At 34.4% G+C, this 20,082-nt stretch overlaps 1 protein-coding gene across 2 annotated transcripts in view; it reads left to right on the top strand.

Moving 5' to 3' along the window:
• Positions 1 to 19,548, top strand: part of RBM27 (RNA binding motif protein 27) — a 65,929-nt gene extending 46,381 nt beyond the window's left edge. For both annotated transcript variants that reach the window (XM_087816287.1, XM_087816288.1), the window contains 7 exons: positions 2,243 to 2,362; positions 3,500 to 3,574; positions 3,718 to 3,882; positions 5,123 to 5,227; positions 5,354 to 5,545; positions 14,650 to 14,760; positions 16,241 to 19,548. In XM_087816287.1, coding sequence (XP_087672413.1) covers positions 2,243 to 2,362; positions 3,500 to 3,574; positions 3,718 to 3,882; positions 5,123 to 5,227; positions 5,354 to 5,545; positions 14,650 to 14,760; positions 16,241 to 16,324 — 852 coding nt within the window. In that variant the 3' untranslated portion in view covers positions 16,325 to 19,548. The remainder of the gene's footprint in view (positions 1 to 2,242; positions 2,363 to 3,499; positions 3,575 to 3,717; positions 3,883 to 5,122; positions 5,228 to 5,353; positions 5,546 to 14,649; positions 14,761 to 16,240) is intronic.
• Positions 19,549 to 20,082: the final 534 nt, after the last annotated feature.

Raw genomic sequence — 20,082 nt, 5'->3', positions numbered from 1 at the left:
TTTTAAAAATTTAGAGGAAAGAAGAACAGTTAAAGGGTACCATACTCTGGTGAATACTAGAGGATGAGTGACCTGGTTTCTTTGACAAGTAATTTCCAAGGAAAAGAAGGAGAAAAGGAACAGAATTAAAGGCGACTTTAAAGAGATGTGACCAATTACACTGTATGGACCTTAATAGATCCCAATTCAAGTGGGAAAAATATTTAGAAAATTATAATGGAATCTGGAGATGTCAATAGTTAATGACATTGAAGAATTCTTAACTGTTTAAGTGTGGTGATGGTATTATGGTTATGTTTTAGAAGCTCTTATCTTTTAGAGATACAACTGAAATATTTACATATTGAAGTGATATATTGGTATAAAGATGTAGTTGGAGATTTAAACAAAACAGTATTATTTTATATATTGATAATTGTTGCTTCTTGGTGATGGACATATCAAGTTTTTTATATTACTATACTTTTATCTGTTTCAAAAAATTCCATCATTAAAAGATAGGAAAAAACACACACAATTATAGACAGCCCTGACTTATCCTGCCTTCTTATTAGCTGTATTAGATAACTCATGAACATTGGTTTCCTTTTTTTTTTAAAAATATATCTCTTGATTTCAGAGAGAGGAAAGGAGAAGGGGGGGGAGAGAGAGAGAGAGACATCAATGATGAGAGAGTCATTGATCGGCTGCCTCCTGCACGCCCCTGACTGGGGATCGAGCCCACAACCCGGACATGTGCCCTGACTGGGAATTGAACCCTGATCACCTGGATCCTAGGTTGACACTCAACCACTGAGCCATGCCCGGCCGGGCTTGGTTTCCTTTTCAGTAAACTGATTTGCTATGAAGATTGAAAAATTTCTCTTAAAGCATGAAGGGAAATTGCTTAGCACACAATAAGTGTTTTAGCACACAGCAAATTATAAGTATTGTCATTTTTGTTTTAATAAATAGTAATAGAAACATAAACATCAACTGTGCAGGTGTTCTAACTACTTTCCTGCATAGTTAAAGTAGTTTAATTTTGAGGATAAATTAAGTATTGTATGATTGAGAATAGTTTTATATTTAGATATATTATTTACATGATTGAATTTTTCATGAATTTCTTAATATATCCTGTGTCCCTTACATCATGTATTCAGTTAATTTAAAAATAAAGAAAAGAGCTGAATGTGTTAGCAGAGACTTGAACTAGAGAGATTGTGGTGTAACATGTAGCTAGCTCTGCTGTGCCTTAAAAAGGGGAAGTTTAACTGGAGAGTCATCTGTTCAAAAGAGGAAAGGAATCTAACTACCAAAACTAGCACCATAAAGGTGGCCACCACTTTGCTTGCAAGTCAGATCTGTGAGCTAACTACTTGTCTTACGTTTGATTGTAAACTCATATAGCATTTGATTAAATATAATATTGATTATGATTACAAAGTATCTTAATTCTTAGAATTGCAGTTACTAGAAACATGGGTTTTTATTTATTTGACACTTCACATGTGGTACCCTTCACCCAGAGACCACCAGGAACACACCTGTAGTTGAACAAGTTGAGTTTATTCAGTGAGGGAAGGTACACAGTGAAACTGTAGGGCACCTCAGTTAAAGGGTGTTAGAAAGGACTTTTAGGTTTAGGCTGTGTTAGGTGATTTGGGGCAGGATGTAAGAAAACAGGAGTAATTCTACGATCAGGTATCTTAGTAAGTGTAGCTAGAAGGAGGAAAAACTAGAATGAGAAATGTAATTGGTAAAGAAGCTGTAGTCATTTCTGTTAGCCAGGAGAGAGAGCTGGTTAGTCATTTTTACGATTTGCATAGCATTCATGTTTTTTTCTGTATTTAGTCATGATTATGGAGTGATCTTGTTATTGTCTTGATTCATCATGGTCACAAGAGTGCCCTTGTTTGAGGTTGATACTCTGTAAAACTGTTTATATTTAATAGGAGGACCTAGCTGTGAGTGGCAGGCCTGCTCCTTGATGTCAGAGCTTGTAGTTCTTTTTATCACAATTTTCAAAAAGAAGAAAGATATGTGATTGCATTAAACACAACATTATTGCTAAAAGTTAATTTTTGGTTTTTTATTTGAGTGCCAGTTAAATTTATGTATAAAGAACTAGTTTTATAAATGTCTATTTTAAATGTAATATATAAAATTTAACTCCCCAAAAAGGAATATATGCAGTCTTTATAAAAAATGACTTTGAAGCATTTCTAAGATTTAATTGAATCATTTTCCTGTTTCACAGATATTTTCATCTCCAGGCCATCCAAAAATGATCTACAGCTCCTCAAACTTAAAGACTCCTTCAAAACTTTGTTCAGGGTCTAAGTCTCATGATGTTCAAGAAGTTCTTAAAAAGAAGCAGGTAACAGTTTTGATTGCTCTTTCATTGTAGAGGAAAGGACCCACTGAATTCTTAAGGGATTATGTTAATAACTTTGACAGTTGATGTTATGGAACTCCATCATCATATGTATTTAGCTGCTGCTGGATGCAGTGTACACTTGAACAAAAGGTGAACAAACAAAAAATGCTTTGCAGTTGCCTTTTAGTGGCCATCAAGCACAAGGAAAGACTTTTTTCTGTGTAAAAGTAAATAACACTGAGGTAATGTTTTTTCATTCTCCAAGGGATAGTAGGAGACATTTTATTTCATTATTTTCTTTTTTTCTTTCTGGCTTTGTAAGTTGGATAATATTTCACATAAAATATAACATTTATGTAGTTATTATTTATATGATTCAGTTCTGAGTTTCATATCATCTTAGATTTAAACTCACAGAGGTTTTCAAATAAAATATTTATATGTACTATCTCACTATAATTTGAGGTTTAATTAACAGAAGGGTGTAAGGCAACATTTTCCTGGCAAAAACAATAGATTTTGCTATTGTTCCTAACCTGTACCTCATCTCACATTTTTAAACTTCAAAAATAGGGATTTGGCTTATTGGCAAGTGAGAACACCTCTTGTTTTTCCTCATAGGTACACTTAGGTCATTCAGGTGAATAAACTGCATAGGTACAGCTAATTAATGTTCAATATTTTTAAAAGTACAGTTATAAATGTAAACTCTTTTTATGTTGGAAGTGTTGGGAAAAATATATTCAAAGTTTTTATCTCTGGTTTCAGTTTTTTTTTTGTTTTTTTTTTAAATATATCTTTATGCATTTCAGAGAGAGGAAGGGAGAGGGAGAGGGAAACAGAAACATCAATGATGGAGAGAGACATTGATCAGCTGCTTCCTGCACAGCCCCTGATGGGGACCGAGCCCGCAACCCGGGCATGTGCCCTGACCAGGAATCGAGGCGAGATCTCCTGGATCATAGGTTGACTCTCAACCGCTGAGCCACGCCAGGCTGGCTAAGCTATTTTTTGATTAGGAGGAAAATCTATCTTCTTATAGGGATGGCCCAGAAGAAATGAGTTGAGAATAAAGTGGCTTTACCATTGGCAAATTTTGTTATTCATCACTAACTTTTTCTTCACCTGTTCATGCAGGAAGCAATGAAGCTACAACAGGATATGAGGAAAAAAAGGCAAGAAGTGTTAGAAAAACAAATAGAATGCCAGAAGGTAAGACTAGAGCTCATTATTTGCCTGTTGGAATTGATGTATAGAGTGGATTTTTGCGGAGATATCTAATGGTAAAAATGTTAAGGGTTATTTATATTAAGCTTTGCTAAGCATAGTTTTACTTTTTCCTGTTTGTTTTATAGATGCTGATATCCAAGCTAGAAAAAAACAAAAACATGAAACCAGAAGAGAGAGCAAATATAATGAAGACTTTGAAAGAACTTGGTGAAAAGATCTCACAACTGAAAGATGAATTAAAAACATCTTCTGCGGTCTCCACACCATCTAAAGTGAAGACCAAAACAGAGGTATCTGTGTGCATTTTTTACTCAACGTAGGGTTATTGAACATCTGTTATGTGCTTGGCACTTTGAAAGTACAGTGCAACCCTTAGGTGGCTAATAGTCTGTGGAGGAGACAATTATAGTAACAAGTTTTAAAACTATTTTTATAGATGCTATGTACTCTCTTTGAAAGAGGTGATAGTACCCTGTTTGAATAAAGGTGTGTGTTTTTTAATTAAAATTTTTGGTTCTCTGTGTTGAAGATGAAACTGCTAGAATAATAGCGAGCAAAGAGATTACTTCCTACTTCAGCAGTTTTTGTGTAATTCTATAATACTATTGTAATAAAATCATTCTTCTTATAATCAAAAAATATCATTTGCTTTAATGCGGGTAAAAATGTGGCATTCTTTTGGAAAGAATAATCAGAAGTTCTAGATCCATTTAAGTCTAATTTTGTTAATTTGTTGGGTTTTTTAATCATAGGTGAATACTTTCTTTACACAGTGGTTCCATTATACTGAGCTCTGTGGTGGGATTTTAGGTTAATTTTGAGCGTTTTGAGAACTTGGAATAAAGTTGTCAGATACATATATAGAACACAAATTTTTGTGTACAATATTATATTTCATTTGAAATTGTGGTCCTCTATTAGTACAGAAATGTAAAGTGTTTCATTAAGATTGCTTTTAAAAAATATAATAAAAATGTCTTTATTGAAATTTCCCCCAATTATAGAAAGAACATGGGCATATTTTGAAAATTAAAGAGAATATATATGGGAGGACAAGAATCTCTCACAGTTGCTTACCTAAAAGACTGATTATTTGTCTTTTACTGAAATAAAAAAGTGTGGCAATAGTTATAGGGTCCATATCTGAAAGCAGTTTTGTAACTGTTATGTTTATACTGTGAATGAATTTTTACAATATAATTTATTTTGCCCCATTGTGTTTTATTTGTGATATTTTATTATGTGAAAATTATTCTCAGCTCCCTCATCTCAGATGACTGTTTCCAAGGTCTGAATTTTAGGCCATCTTAAGGAATAATACTGCTTGTTATTTTTACTGATATCATTATACTCTGTACATGTCAGTATTATATCTGTAAAGTTACTTTCTCTAAAACACCCCATGTGTATTGCACCCTTTCACTCTCATTTTCCCAAAAGAGATGTGTGTCATTCTGTAAGAATAATATTCTGAATAAGATCTTGGAAGTAATCTGAAAAAATACACTTTTACTCTTAATTTTTCCAAAGGCCCAGAAAGAACTATTAGATACCGAACTGGACCTTCACAAGAGGCTGTCCTCAGGAGAAGACACAACAGAGTTACGGAAAAAACTCAGTCAGTTACAGGTTGAGGTGAGGCTTAAGAGGAGTTACCGACTCACTGCATTTAACATCTCAAAAAGTAGTTTTCTCTTTTTCTGTTTTCCAAGGTTTAGTCTAACTGTATATTTTATTCTACCTTCGGTTATTGTTATTCAGGCTGCACGATTAGGCATCTTACCAGTGGGTCGTGGAAAGACCATGTCCTCCCAAGGTCGAGGAAGAGGCCGAGGTCGTGGAGGAAGAGGAAGGGCCTCACTCAATCACATGGTGGTGGACCACCGGCCCAAAGCACTGTCAGTTGGGGGACTCATTGAAGAGGAAAAAGATGACTTACTGCAGCATTTCTCAGTAAGTTTTCAAAGCAGCAAGTACTAACTCTAAACACATTGTATCCAGCATTTCCTGGCTGCATTCTGTATAAATGTCAGATGTTTTATAGATTAGAAAAGAAGTAAAAACGGGTATTAGCAATTTTTTATTAATATATTTGAAGGTCAAGAAGTAGCTCATATTCTTTAATTCCATAATACTCCTCATAAATGCATTTGTAGTGATAAATTGTTCCAAAGCAATCTTTGATTTTTGTTTTAGGGTTATTACATGGTTTACCTGGTTTATAGTTAATAAGTGAAAATAATCTGGGATGGAGGCACAATTCAAAGGAATAATTTATTAGGATAAGAGACATATTTAGTTACGTGCTGTGTACATGTGCGACCATTTACTTTTAAACAAACATGCAGATGGAGGTTTGATACAGGTAAATGTCTTTATTATTTTGTGCATAAACAGTATATTCTCTTTCCAACAACTCATTCATTGAGTAAATATTTTTTGTGTTGTTTGTGCTGGAGCATTTATATACATGATCTTATTTAATCTTAAATACCTGTATAAAGTGCATGTGAAATCCCATGAGTACAGATGGGAAAACTAAAGCTTAAATATAAGTTAACCAAGATCAAACCTTTAATAAGTGGTAGAACTAAGATGGGAAATGCACAATTGGCTAATAGCATCAGGATCCCTCTTCCTCAGACAACTTTTAAAAGAGAAAACATTTTCAGTCTTATTAAGTGTTAAAGATGGTGAGGGAAATCTTAGAGAAAGACTTCATTTCAAAGTTTATTAGTTTGGTGCCTGTTAATCCTGTTTCACCCTGACTATTGGAGAGTTGGATTATAAAGTGTCCAGATTTTAGAACCTTTGGGCTGTGACCTGTTCACTCTTGAGCCAGTTATTTCACTAGCCTGCCACTTATTTTCTTTTTTTCATAAAGTGGGAGACTAGCTTTAAGTGACTTATTGTAGAAATAAAGATGATAATATTTGGAGCACTATATGTGGGCAGGGTATTCTCTGGAAGCTGGGCGAATGTTAATTTTTGTCTTTTAATATTGAGTATATAAAATTAAAACCTCATTGTTGGAAAGATAAGTTGGGCATTTAGACCCAATACTAGCTCTGTTGAGGTGATACTGTGTGATGTAAAATAGAATTTTTATAAATTTGTCTCTGCAGAAAGTTCTAGTTATAAAAAGTAGGTAATCTTAGGAATTTAAGATATGTAGATATTTAAGTTTTAACCCAGAAGTTATGCTCATATGGATCTCTTTCCTTCTCATAAGTAGAATCATTCTAGAACATCTATTGATAACCAGTTTTACATAAGTGCATTTGATAGGTCTGAAACAGGGCATTCGGTTTGTGCAAAGGGGCATGCCCAGGCATTTGGGGAGGGAGGAAACAAAGCTGAGACAGATAGGTAAGTTCAAGGAAGAGACACTGCCATTGGTTTTGATGGTGTTTTGTTGTTGTTTTTTAGTTTTTGATAAAGTGCTTATCAGACAATCTTGAATACTAGAAACACATTTACCCTAGTAACAGATACTTGGGGAATATAGTATGCTTCCTTTGAAAGAAATACAGAAATACATATGCCTAGATATTAGTGTAAATAGATTTAGCAAGTTTAAAGGGTAATTCTTTCTTGAGATCTTTTATATCCCACAAAGCCTAAGGTAAAAAAATGTACGTTTTCAATATTTTTTTTACTGTCCTTAACAATCGTGAAAGGATCATGGAAGGTTCATGTCTGTATGAAAGATGATAGATGGGTTTTGGTGAAGTTATTCTGAAGGGTGAGGACCTAATTCTGGAGTCCTTCAGTTTATTTTTGTATCCAGCAATCCACTTCCAAGAACTTACCACAAGGGAATTGTTAGGGTTGTACGTAAACAATATCTGTACGTAGGCTCAGTGTAGCATGCTTTATATTCAGTGAAATATGGAAACAATCTAAATGCTCACAAGTACTTTGCTGCTATTAAAAACATATTTTTAGATCTGGCAGGTGTGCTCAGTGGTTAGAGCGTCGACCTGCGCACTAGAGGGTTGAGAGTTTGATTTCTGGTCAAGGGCATGTACCTGGGCTGCAGGTCCGATCCCTGCCTTCCGTCAGGGTGTGTGTGGGAGGCAGCCAGTTGATGTGTCTCTGTCACATTGATGATGGTTTCTCTCTCACCTCTCTTTATCTCCCCCCTCCTTTCCACTCTCTAGAAATCAGTGGAAAAAGTATCCTCACTCCTCAGGTGAGGATAAAAAAACAACAAAAACCATGTTTTTAAAAAATAGTGACATGAGAAAATTCTCAGGGATTGACTTTTAGGTTAAAAAAGTAGGATATAAGATTAAACATTAAAAAAAAATGAAAGTGCATTAAATTGTTAGTTCTGGGTGGCAAAATTCAAGTTAGTTTTTAATTTTTTTCCTTCTCAGCACTTCTCTATTTTCCCAGCTTTCCAAATGAACATATATTACTTTTAAAATCAGACCTTTTAACCTCACATTCACTTTTAGGTGAAGTGTCAGCATTTTTGTGGTGTATTTTAAAACCAAATTTGAGGATATGTATTAATTTGGGGCTTTTAGGTCCCGGCTACCTATATAAAAATATGTGTAAATTAATGTATATACAAATTTAAAATATATAAAATATTTAATATACAATGCAAGCTATATATAACAGCATAAAACATGTAACAATATATAAATATTTTAATACTACGTATAGAGGTTAGCAGAGTTTTTCTGTAAAGAACCAGATAGGAAGTATTTCAGGTGTTTGATGACCACATACCCTTAGTCACATTTCCTTTTTCTCTTCCTTTCCTCTCACCTGCCCCCACCTCTCTCTTTTCCTTTTTCTTTTTAAAAATATAAAAGTTATTCTTAGCTCACAGGCTGTTGAAAAACAGGTGCCAGGCCACATTTGGCCTGAAGGCTGTAGTTTGCAGACCCCTGATATATGTTATTGTATTACTTTATATGTTAAATATTTTAGTTAAAAATTATGAAATAATATATAAGTAGAATTTTGTATATTTATACATTAAAATTAGTGAGTGTAGAACTTTTTTAAAAAAAAATATCTTTATTGATTTCAGAGAGAGGGAGGGAGAGGGGGAGAGAGAAATACTGATCAGCAATATGCATCAATTTAACTACAAGATTTTTTAACTGTGGTAGTGTGGTTTAGCTGTTATACTCAGTGGTATAGGGTGAAACTTGAACTTTATTTATTATTATTATTTTTTTAATCCTCACCCAAGGATATTTTTTCCATTGCTTTTCAGAAAGAGTGGAAGGGGTAGAAAGAGGAAGAGAGAGTGTCACATCATTTGGTTGCCTCCCTCACATGCCCCAACCAGGGTTGGGGATTGAGCCTGCAACCCAGGTACGTGCTCTTGGCCGGAATCGAACCTGAAACCCTTCAGTCTGCGGGCCAATGCTCTAACCACTGAGCCTAACCGGCCAGGGCCCATTTTTAATTTTTTGAGGTAACTTGATACTGCTTTCCACAGTGGCTGCACCAATCTGCATTCCCCCACCAACAGTGCAAAAGTGTTCCCTTTTCTCCACATCTTTGCCAACACTTCTTTGTGGATTTATTGATGACAGTCATTTGACAGGTGTTAGGTGATACCTCATTGTGGTTTTAATTTGCATTTTTCTGATGTTTAGTGACATTGAACATCTTTTCATATGTCTGTTGGCCATGTGTATGTCATCTTTGGAGATGTATGTATTCAGTCCTTTGCCCATTTTTTAATTGGATTGTCTGTTTTTTTGGTGTTGAGTTGTGTAAGTTCTTTAAAAATTTTTGATATTAAGCCCTTATCAGATGTATCATTGGTGCATATGTTTTCCCATTCAGTGAGTTGTCTTTTGATTTTGTTTATGGTTTCCTTTGCTGTGCAAACACTTTTTAGTTTGATATAGTCCCATTTGTTTATTTTTTCTTTTATTTCCCTTGCCTGAGGAGATATGTCAAAAAAAAAAAAAAAAAAAAAAATACTGCTAAAAGAAATGGCCTAGATTTTACTGCCTGTGTTTTCTGTTAGGATTTTTATCGTTTCAAGTCTAACATTAAGTTTTTAATCCATTTTGAGTTTATTCTTGTGTATGGTCTAAGAAGCTGGTGTAGTTATATTTTTTTGCACGTTTCTGTCCAATTTTCCCACTACCATTTATTGAATAGACTGTCTTTACCTTATTGTATGTTTTTGCCTCCTTTGTCAAATATTAATTGACCATAAAGGTGTGGGTTTATTTCTGGGCTCTCTATTCTGTTCCATTGATCCTTATGTTTATTTTTATGCTATTACATGCTGTTTTGACTACTATGGCCTTGTAGTATAGCTTACATCAGGTAGCATGATTTCTTCGTTCTTCTTTCTCAAGATTGCTGTGGCTATTCTGGGTCTTTTGTGGTTCCATATAAATTTTTGGAATGTTTGTTCTACTTCTGTGAAATATGCCATTGGTATCTTGATAGGAATTGCATTGAATCTATAGGTTGCTTGGGTAGTATGGGCATTTTAATATTAATTCTTCCTATCCATGAACATGGTATATGCTTCCACTTATTTGTATCTTCCTCAGTTTCTTTCTTCACTGTCTTATAATTTTCCAAGTAGAAGTCTTTTACTTCTTTGGTTAAATTTATTCCTAGGTATTTTATTTGTTGTTGGTTTTTTTTTTATGCAGTTATAGATGAGGTTGGTTTCTTAGTTTCCCTTTCTGATAGTTAATTATTGGTGTAAAAAATGCAACTGATTTCTAGGTATTTATTTTGTTTCCTGCTACTTTACTGAATTCATTTATCATTTCTAGTATTATTATTTTTTTTAATTCTCACCCGAGGATATGTTTACTGATTTTGGAGAGACAGAAAGGGGGAGAGAGAGAGAGACATCAATGTGAGATAGAAGCATCAGTCGGTTGCCTTTCATATGCGCCCTGACTGGGAATCAAACCTGCAGCCTTTTGGTATATGGGACGATGTACCAACCAACTGAGCCACCTGGCCAGGGCAGTTCTAGTAATTTTTTGGTGGAATCTTCAAGTTTTTCTCTGTACAGTATTATGTCATCTGCAAATAATGACTGTTTTACTTCTTTCTTTCCAGTTTGGATTCCTTTTATTTCTTCTTCTTGTCTGATTGCTGTGTCTAGGACTTCCAGTACTATGTTGCGTAAGAGTGGTGAAAGCAAACATCCCTGTCTTGTTCCTGATCTTAAGGGAAATGCTTTTAGTTTTCCCTCATTGAGTATGGTATTGGTTGTGCGTTTGTCACATACAGATTTTATTACGTTGAGGTTCTTCCCTCTCTTCCCACTTCGCTGAGAGTTTTTGTCATAAATAGGTACTGGATTTAAATTATTTTTATTGATCTGTTAATATGATCATGTATTTTTATCCTTAATTTGTTTATGTAATGTTTATTTATCATGTAGTATTATGTAGTGTTTATCATGTTTATTGATTTGCAGATATTGTACCAAACTTACATCTATGGAATAAATCCCACTTGATCATGGTATATGATCTTTTTAATGTATTGCTGGTTCTAGTTTGCTGATATTTTGTTGAGGATTTTAGCATCTGTGTTCATCAGGGATATTGGCCTATGCTCTTTTTTCTTTGTAGTGTTTTTATCTTGTTTGGAATTAGGATAATGCTGGCCTTGTAAGATGAGGATTGGAGTCATCCCTCTTCTTGAATTTTTTGGAATAGTTTGAGAAGGATAGGTGTTAGTTCTTGTTTGGCTGCTTGGTAAATTCACCTGTAAAGCCATCCAGTCCAAGGGGACTTTTGTTTGTTGGGAGTTTTTTTATTACTGCTTCAGTTTCATTAATTGTAATCTGTTTATTTAGATGTTCTGATTCTTCCTGATCCAGTATGTTTCTAGGAATTTATCCATTTCTTCCCAGTTGTCCAGTATATTGGCATATAGTTGTTTCTAATGTTTTCTTACAGTCTTTCATATTTCTGTGGTGTCGATTGTTACTTCTCCTTCATTTCTGATTTTATTTATTTGCCTTCTCTTTTTTCCTTGATGAGTCTGGTTAAAGGTTTGTCGATCTTGTTTAGCTTTTCAAAGAACCAGCTCTTGGTTTTATTGATCTTTTGTTTTGTTTTTTTAAGACTCTTAATTTATTTCTGCTCTGGTCTTTATTCTTTCCTTTCTTCTACTCACTTTGGGCTTTGTTTGTTCTTTTTTCAGGTTCCTTTAAATATAAAATTAGGTAGTTTGAGATTTTTCTTGTTTCTTGAGGTAGGCCTGTAATGCTATGAATTTTCTTCTTAGGACTGCTTTTGCTGTGTCCCATATATCTTGGGTTATGTTTTCATTTTCATTTGTTTCAGGGCATCTTTTGATTTCTTCCTTGATCCCATTGTTAATCCATTCATTGTTTAATAACATGTTATTTAGCCTCCATGTCTTTGTGTGAGCTTCAGTTTTTTTTGGTAGGCCTGTAATGCTATGAATTTTCTTCTTAGGACTGCTTTTGCTGTGTCCCATATATCTTGGGTTATGTTCTCATTTTCATTTGTTTCAGGGCATCTTTTGATTTCTTCCTTGATCCCATTGTTAATCCATTCATTGTTTAATAACATGTTATTTAGCCTCCATGTCTTTGTGTGAGCTTCAGTTTTTTTTCTTGTGATTGATTTCTAGTTTCATACCATTATGGTCAGAGAAGATGCGTGAGATAATTTCAGTCTTCTTAACTTTATTGTTACTTGTGTTGTATTCTAACATATGGTCTAGCCTTGAAAATGTTCCATGTGCACTTGCAAATTAGAGCGTATATTCTGCTACCTTGAGGCAAAATGCTCTGAAGACATCAATTAAATCCATCTGATCTAGTGTTTCATTTAAGTCTACTGTTTCCTTGTTGCTTTTCTGTCTGGAAGATCTATCCATTGATGTCAATGGGGTGTTAAAATCTCCTGCTATGATTGTATTACTATTGATCTTTCCCTTTAGATCCATCAAGATTTGCTTTGTATATTTAGGTGCTCCTGTGTTGGGTGCATAAATGTTTATAAGGGTTATATCCTCTTGTTGTATTGTTCCCTTTATCATTATGTAGTGTCCTCCTTAGTCTCTTACTGTAGCCTTTTGGTTAAAGCCTGTTTTGTCAGGTATAAGTATTGCTACCCTAGCTTTCTTTTCATTTACATTTGCATGAAATATCGTTTTTTCATCCTTTACTTTTAGTCTGTATGTATCTTTCATTCTGAAGTGAGTCCCAGCCATGGATTGAAAATACAGTTGACCCTTGAAATCTCCATATATGTGGACCCACACAGTTCACACCCATGTTGTTCAAGGGTCAACTGTACATCTTTATTCTAATTACTGATCTAATTTGTTATAAGTTAGATAGTTGGGGTTTATATTTTTAGTTACTAACTACATACAAATTAAATTTTTAATTCTTTAGTAATATACATATATGCAATATATTTAATTCCTTGAAGTTCCTTTTGGAAAACAGAACTGCTCCCCTCTTTGGAGGACAACATAGTTAATATAGGTTAAATATCTATATTTTTCTGATTATAAAAGTAATATGTCAATTTAAAGTTCAAATAACAGATAAGGTCTATAAGGTATAACATGGCCACAATAGTTGATAACAATGTATTGTATAATTGAAATTAGCTAAGAGTAGAACTTAAATGTTCTCAGCAAAACAACAAAAGGTAAATATGTGAGATGATGCACTTATAATTAACTTTATGGGGAGAATCCTTTCACAGTGTATATGCCAGATCATCATGTCGTATGCTTTATGTATCTTACAATTTTATTTGTTACTTATACCTTAATAAAACTGAAAAGTAGAATTCAAATAATACAAAAATGAACAAACTGAAACCATTTGTCTATAGTTGGGCTCTGTGTTAAAGGACAGAGTAATGTCAAGGGATGTCCATCACACACACACTACCCAATCCCCCCCCCCAGTTTATTGAGATATAATTGACATGTTATTAGTTTATATTAGTTTAAGATGTACAGCATAACGATTTGATATATCTATAATTGTGAAGTGATTACTGAAATATGGTAACATCCATCACCTCACAGTTATTTTTTGTGATGAGAATTTTTAAGATCCACTCTTAGCAACTACCTGATTTTTAAAAGATGATAGGTGTGTATTTAGATTGGACCATTTTGATACGTCAGTTTAGTTGTGTCCCGCGGGTCAAATGTTTGGTGTCAGATTATAAACAGTCAACCTCCACAAGGTATAATGGGAATTTTTCCTTAGAACAGGCCAGTTTCTATGCAGACAGTAATTAACTGGCTATGGGTCTGGCCTATTATACATTATTACAATGCAGTGATCTGAGTGTTATGTGGAAACATTTGGCAAATGCTTCATGAGCCTTATCAACATTTTTCTTAGAAAAACTAGAGTGAAACCTTAAATTTAAAAGAACCTCTTCTTTCACAGTTTTCAGGACTGAACCAAGAATTGGGGGTATTCTATAATTTTGCATGGTTAATAGGAAAGCTATAGGAATAACTAAATTTTCCCTTTCATAAAATGTAGGGTCCCCTTTCTTTTGTCTCTGTTGCTTTGTCTTTAAAATTAAATGTTTGCTTTCTCTTTTTATTGAAATGTGCAGGGAAGGGAAAAAATGTTATTTGGTAGTACGGAGGAATAATTTGAAGCTGAGCAGGTTTACCTTGAGTTGGGATAATAGATGTTTAACATTTGTTGTCATAGTTGTATAGCATTTTAGAACAGAAGGTGGAAATAGCTTTGTCAAATATTGGTGGGGCTATAAGAGATGCCATATGATGAATAGGCAGTTTAAAAAAAAATACTTAAATTTGTCATTCAATCAAGACAAGTTTTATTTACACGATAGAAAAATAAATCATGGACTCTTCTGGGTAGACCAGAACACACGGCCCACTAGTTAAAACGGACTTCATTTTTCTAGCTCTCATTGATATTGTTCATAGATCCACTTTAACAGGTTTTTCTCCCAGTCATTACACTTTTTAAGTAACACACAGTTTGAAGGAATCATTAGTAAATGTGAGTACACACTTTTGTGTTTTTCTAAAATCTATTTTAGGCTGCAAACCAAGGGTCAAAATTCAAAGACCGTCGGCTACAAATATCATGGCACAAGGCCAAGGTGCCTTCTGTATCCACAGAGACGGAGGAAGAAGAAGTCAAGGAGGAGGTAAACATAATGGTCGAGAGAAAGGGGGGGAAAGGAAAGAACTGCATGAGATTGTGTCCCAGTTCTACATTGTCCCTACATTAAAGTAAATAGTATAAAAAATAAACACCGAATTATTTCATGAATGCAGTTAGCAAAGACTAGTCCAGAAGTTTGTTAAAGCACCGGTAGGTACATAAACATAAAAAGCTCTTGGAGGGATTATTTTCTGGTGTAAGAGAGACTGTTTTTGGGGGGTTTTTTATTGGCGTTTATTTGGGCTCTAGATATTGTGATTCAGGTAAATGAAGACATGGGTTATATGAACAAATTAAGTTTTAGCTGGTTGTGTAAGCTTTTCATTTATTCAGGTTCCATAAGTAATATGTTTTAGTTTCTTGCTTTCCTTCTATGTATAGTTGGTTTAAATGGCAGTGTAAGGAAATCAGACATAAAAGGGAAGACTAGGAAAGTCAAGGATTTAAATACTACAAGTGCTAAATAATCAGCCTCCTAAAATATAAGAGAATTGATTTTGCTCTTTTACTCCTATATTTCTAATTAGTTTATTAAAATGGACCTTCCTGATTCACCACAGTTTTTGTTTAAAAGATCACTGGCATTTATGATTGATCAAGAGTCTTCTAGCCATATGGGTAGTTTTATATAACAAAAGCAGAAACGTTTCCTGTGTTAGAAAAATTTTGATATTTGGGGAACTATTTGGAGATACTTCTACTTTGTGTAACATTTTACATTTTTATATACGATTTGGAATGTCAGTGTCGTGGGGAAATTAGTATATTCTCCCCTCATAAATAATCAGTTTATGAGTTTGAATGGTCATTTGCTTGCCTCATTTTTAAGTTAATGGAATAAAATTAAATTAATTTTACCAAAAGCATTTTATAGGTATTTTATTTTCCCTACTAAACGTTCATATACTATATACTTTATTTTTCTGATGATTTTAGAATGGAAATCTTCTCCTGTTAAGACTAAAGAAAGTTAGCAAGGGAGAAGACTATACATACAGGGTGGGGCAAAGCAGGTTACAGTCGGGAGTGCTCAGAACAGTTCATTCTTGTATTTTTATTCATTAATTACTGTAGTATTTTCCACTTTTATCCCACCCAGTATGTTTATTTTTTTAAATATATCTTTACTGATTTCAGAGAGGGGAAGGGAGGAGAGAGAGAGAGAGAAACATCAATGATGAGTCATTGATCGGCTGCCTCCTGCACGCCCCCTACTGGGGATCGAGCCCACAACCCGGGCATGTGCCCTGACCGGGAATCGAGCCACGATCTCCTGGATCCTAGGTCAGTGCTCAACCGCTGAGCCACGCCTGGCTGGGCCCCACCCAGTACTTTTAAAAAAACGTTTTGAGCTTTTTTTGCTCTGAAAGATACTTGTATTTAGTCTGTTTGTCCTTTGTCCTAACAAGTATTTTATTTAACTTTCTTGTACCACTAAGCAGATTTTCTCCTCTTTTCTTCAGGAAACAGAAACCTCAGATTTGTTTTTGCCTGATGACGACGATGAAGATGAAGATGAGTATGAGTCCCGTTCATGGCGAAGATGAAATCTGAAGCGAGCTGTATAATTTTTAGGAATATTTGTTTAGAAGAACAACTTTTAAAATTATTTAAAGACGTCAATGAGCCAAAAAAATTTTTTTATTTTTCTTTTCAACACAGTAGATTTAAGGACAGCAAGTTTGCTATTTAAACACATCTCATAACTGTTCATGATATTAAAGCACCAAAGGCCTAGTGACTTTTACACAGTTGTGAAGATCCACAGGAATGACATGGATAATCTCTAGAGCCTTATTTTCCACACCACCTGTTTTTGTTGCTATTGGTGTTGGATTATGATGTAAATGACAGGGTGTTCAGAAATTTTATTTTGGATTATAATCTGCTGATAAAATTTCTTTAAATGTCAAAATTGCCTGGAATCTCTTAACTCTTAGCTATTATGGATGGGTCGTCAGACAGTAAGAGACATTTGTAACTGAAATGCCCTTTTGCTTTCAAAAGTTGTCTTGGAAGAAAAGTAAAATTTCTTTTTTTCCCTCTTTTTTTTTTTTTTTTACTGAGGAGGAGCCCAATTTGTATTAAACCTAAATTTTGGGGTGTGTGTGTTATGTGCAGTAGTAAGTACTATTTTAGTGTAAACCATAACAATCTCTGTGTTCTTAAATGCTATAAGGTAATAGAAGCTAGCTCCATGGTACTTTCATTCTGTCATTTATTAACTCTCCTGGACTTCTGTTGCTGCTGAGCCTTAATTTGCTTTGAAATTAGTGAGTATTGGTTCAGTTGGTGTTTTGGGTTGTTGTTTTTTAAGTTCTCAGAATATAAAAGGTTCTCACCCATGGCCCCTTTCCCACCCCCTTTTTCTTCTGCCTTTTTATTACTAGGCCTGACTTACCCATTACTGAGAGAAGTGATTCTTTTGGGCCACTAAAAGTCAACCCCCAATAAAAAGTTTAAATCAGCACCTTGATAAATAAGTGTTTTGATGAGAGTAATGGAAAGATTTATGGGGAGAGTCAGTCACCAGCTTTTTTTTCTTTTTCTTTTTTAATGCTTTCAGTTTAGTTAATAGTTACACAAAAGGGTTTAAAAAGTGTCTGAAATTCTTTTCCTAAATTTAAACCATGATGGTGAGGTGACGGGTGGGGTGGGGGTTGGGGTAGGGTAGGGGATGGGTGTGCTAGTAATAAATGGGAGTCATGACTTGACTTTGATCAGATGACCTTATTTTTTTATAATTTTATAGCTTATTGCTATCCATGAACATACGCATCCTTCAGTAGGCAGTTTCCTCACTGTGTGCATTTTTACTGTACACTATAGAGCAGAATATCTGTTAAGTAAAATATATATGTAAATTTCTGTCCTTGTGTTCTGAATGTTAGACGGAAAAGCAGAGGAGCAACACTACACTGTATTGATCCCTGGGGAGATAAAATTATTAATGTACATAGGATGTCACTTTTTCAAGGGCATACACATCTATGTTTTTATATGTGTGCGGTGTGAAAATGTAAAACTCCCTGTTGGCTTTGGTAGGTTCTTGGTGATCACTATATCAAGGATTTTGTTTCTTGAGGTAAAGGACTGTTTCTTAAAGTAGAAACTATTCACTAAGAAACTTAAAACCATCAGGACTCTAGATTTACTTAGCTACACGAAGTTAAATCCCACATTCTGATTATCTTTTCTTTTCTACCTATTTTCCTGGAATGATGTGTCAGACCAGGATCATTTTTACATTCATGTAACTTCCCCTTCACAATAACAAGGACTTCCTCTTCGTAGGTGGTGGTTATATTTCTGATAACACTGAAACTAAAATAAGCTTATAAAAAGGATGGGAAATGTTACAGTGGGGTATCTAGAATAAGCAGTCTTGCTCCTTCCTCCTCCGTCATCTCTGATGAAATGTTCTTGATGTCTGTGGCTCACTTGGTATATATTTTGGAAGATTCATTGTGGTGAATATTTTGAGTCCTGACAGTTTAAACGTGATAGAGGGAACAAAGGATTTATATATTTTTTGTACAAAGTTTTTTCTTAAACTGTATAATTTTGTAAATAATTTGTTTTGTTTTTTTTTTTTGGTTTTTTTTTTGTGTACTAAAACTACCAGCGTATAGATTTCAATAAGAATTGTTGTATTTTTGTATTTGGAAACTGAAAATTACAGTAAAATAATGGAGCTGTAAGAAAATTTTCAGTAGACTGACAGTTCAACAGAATGAGATTCCTTTTCATATGATTTTTTTAAAACCTCAAAATTGACATCTTATTACACTGTACAGGGAAAGTTGAGGATTTGTTTGCCCTTTTAGTTATTGGGTGGAGGGTGAAAGAGAAGGGTGTTAGAGTGAAGGCTAGACACTTTCCCAGTAAGATTCGAGACCCTTTGTATAAAACTTCTCTTTCAATACACCTTACGTAAGACCAAAATACTTTTTAAATGTTCTAAGAATTCTAAAACTTCTTTGACTCTTAAAAATGAATTCAAAATATGGGTTAAATATAATAGAAAATCTAAGTTAATGTCAGCATAAAATAGTTGAATATATATTTTTCCTTTATGATTTTTTTACCCCCACTCTCAAACCTCCTACTGTTAGAATTTCTCTTAAAAGTAAACACCATGACTTGTTTTCTTGGCATCTTCAGTTACAGAGGTAACATATACCACCTGAGGCAAGCTCTGTTCTCTTTAATGTGTATAAGGTCTTTCTAAGTAGCTGATGACCAGTCCGCCTTGGTCAGCCTGCTTCACTAGTGGATTGCTGCCCAAGCGTAAAAAGGTAACCCCAGGGAATGCAGAATTTCCCTCAATTTCTTCATGTTGTAACAATGGGAAAACATTGTCACTAGCTAGGATGATAAATTGGAAAACAGTCTTATTAGGGTGAAACAAAGGTCCTAGTGATGGATTATTATTTCAAAAAGAAGAAAAAAAATCATGTGAAAAGGAATAGTGGTTCCTCTTTATGTATAGTATGCCTGTATTATAGTTTTTACAAAATTGTGAACTTGTGTAATAGTATAATAGGAGATATTGTTGAATTTCTAACTGTTTATACATTTAAATTCATATATGTAATGTTTGTTTTATCAATTACAATCTGAATTTCTAAGAAGCATGTTGACTTTTGCAATAAAGATGCAATATGGAATGGTTCACAATCGGAAAAAAAAGAAAAAAGAAAAGTATTATGAATTTAAAAGAATTTGGAAAATTTATGAACCATTCCAAAAATTATAACAATCACCAAAAGAGCTGTAATTCTGGCTTGTTCTGGAAAGAAAGAAAATGTGTGTGTGAGCTTGCTTGTGTGCGAGCCTGAGCGAGTAGTGGAGATGTGTGTGTGTTGTGTGTGTGCTCATGTATGTGGGAGAATGCCACTCCATGAATTTGGGCACTGAAGTCACTGGCTGTGAAGTACTCAGTAGACTAGCCCCCTCAACAGGGTAGTCTTGGAAATGAAAGAGAAGGGATTAAGGTACTACTTGTAAGTAAGCTTTGATAGCCATATTTCTTTGTTCACGATGGGTCTTGATATCCCAGATATAAAGCACAAGTAATTTTATAAAAGCAATTATTTTAATGTTATCTTGACGATATTCAATATGCCTGCCAACAGTAGGAAGGGCGTTTTTCTTAAGTGCAGTAGAGAGGTGGGAAAGGACACCTTGAAGAGATGATCTTTGATCGTAAGGAGTAACAAGAAGGAAGTGATCCTACCCTCTTCGGACTGGGAAGTGATGAGAAAGGGAAGTATATCACTTGGGCTCATAGTTCTCATTTTAA

This window comes from Miniopterus natalensis, chromosome 4, assembly GCF_054644295.1.
Source record: "Miniopterus natalensis isolate mMinNat1 chromosome 4, mMinNat1.hap1, whole genome shotgun sequence".
NCBI lineage: Eukaryota > Metazoa > Chordata > Mammalia > Chiroptera > Miniopteridae > Miniopterus > Miniopterus natalensis.
The sequence above is the reverse complement of the archived record's forward strand: the minus strand, read 5'-3'. Positions and strand labels throughout refer to the sequence as shown.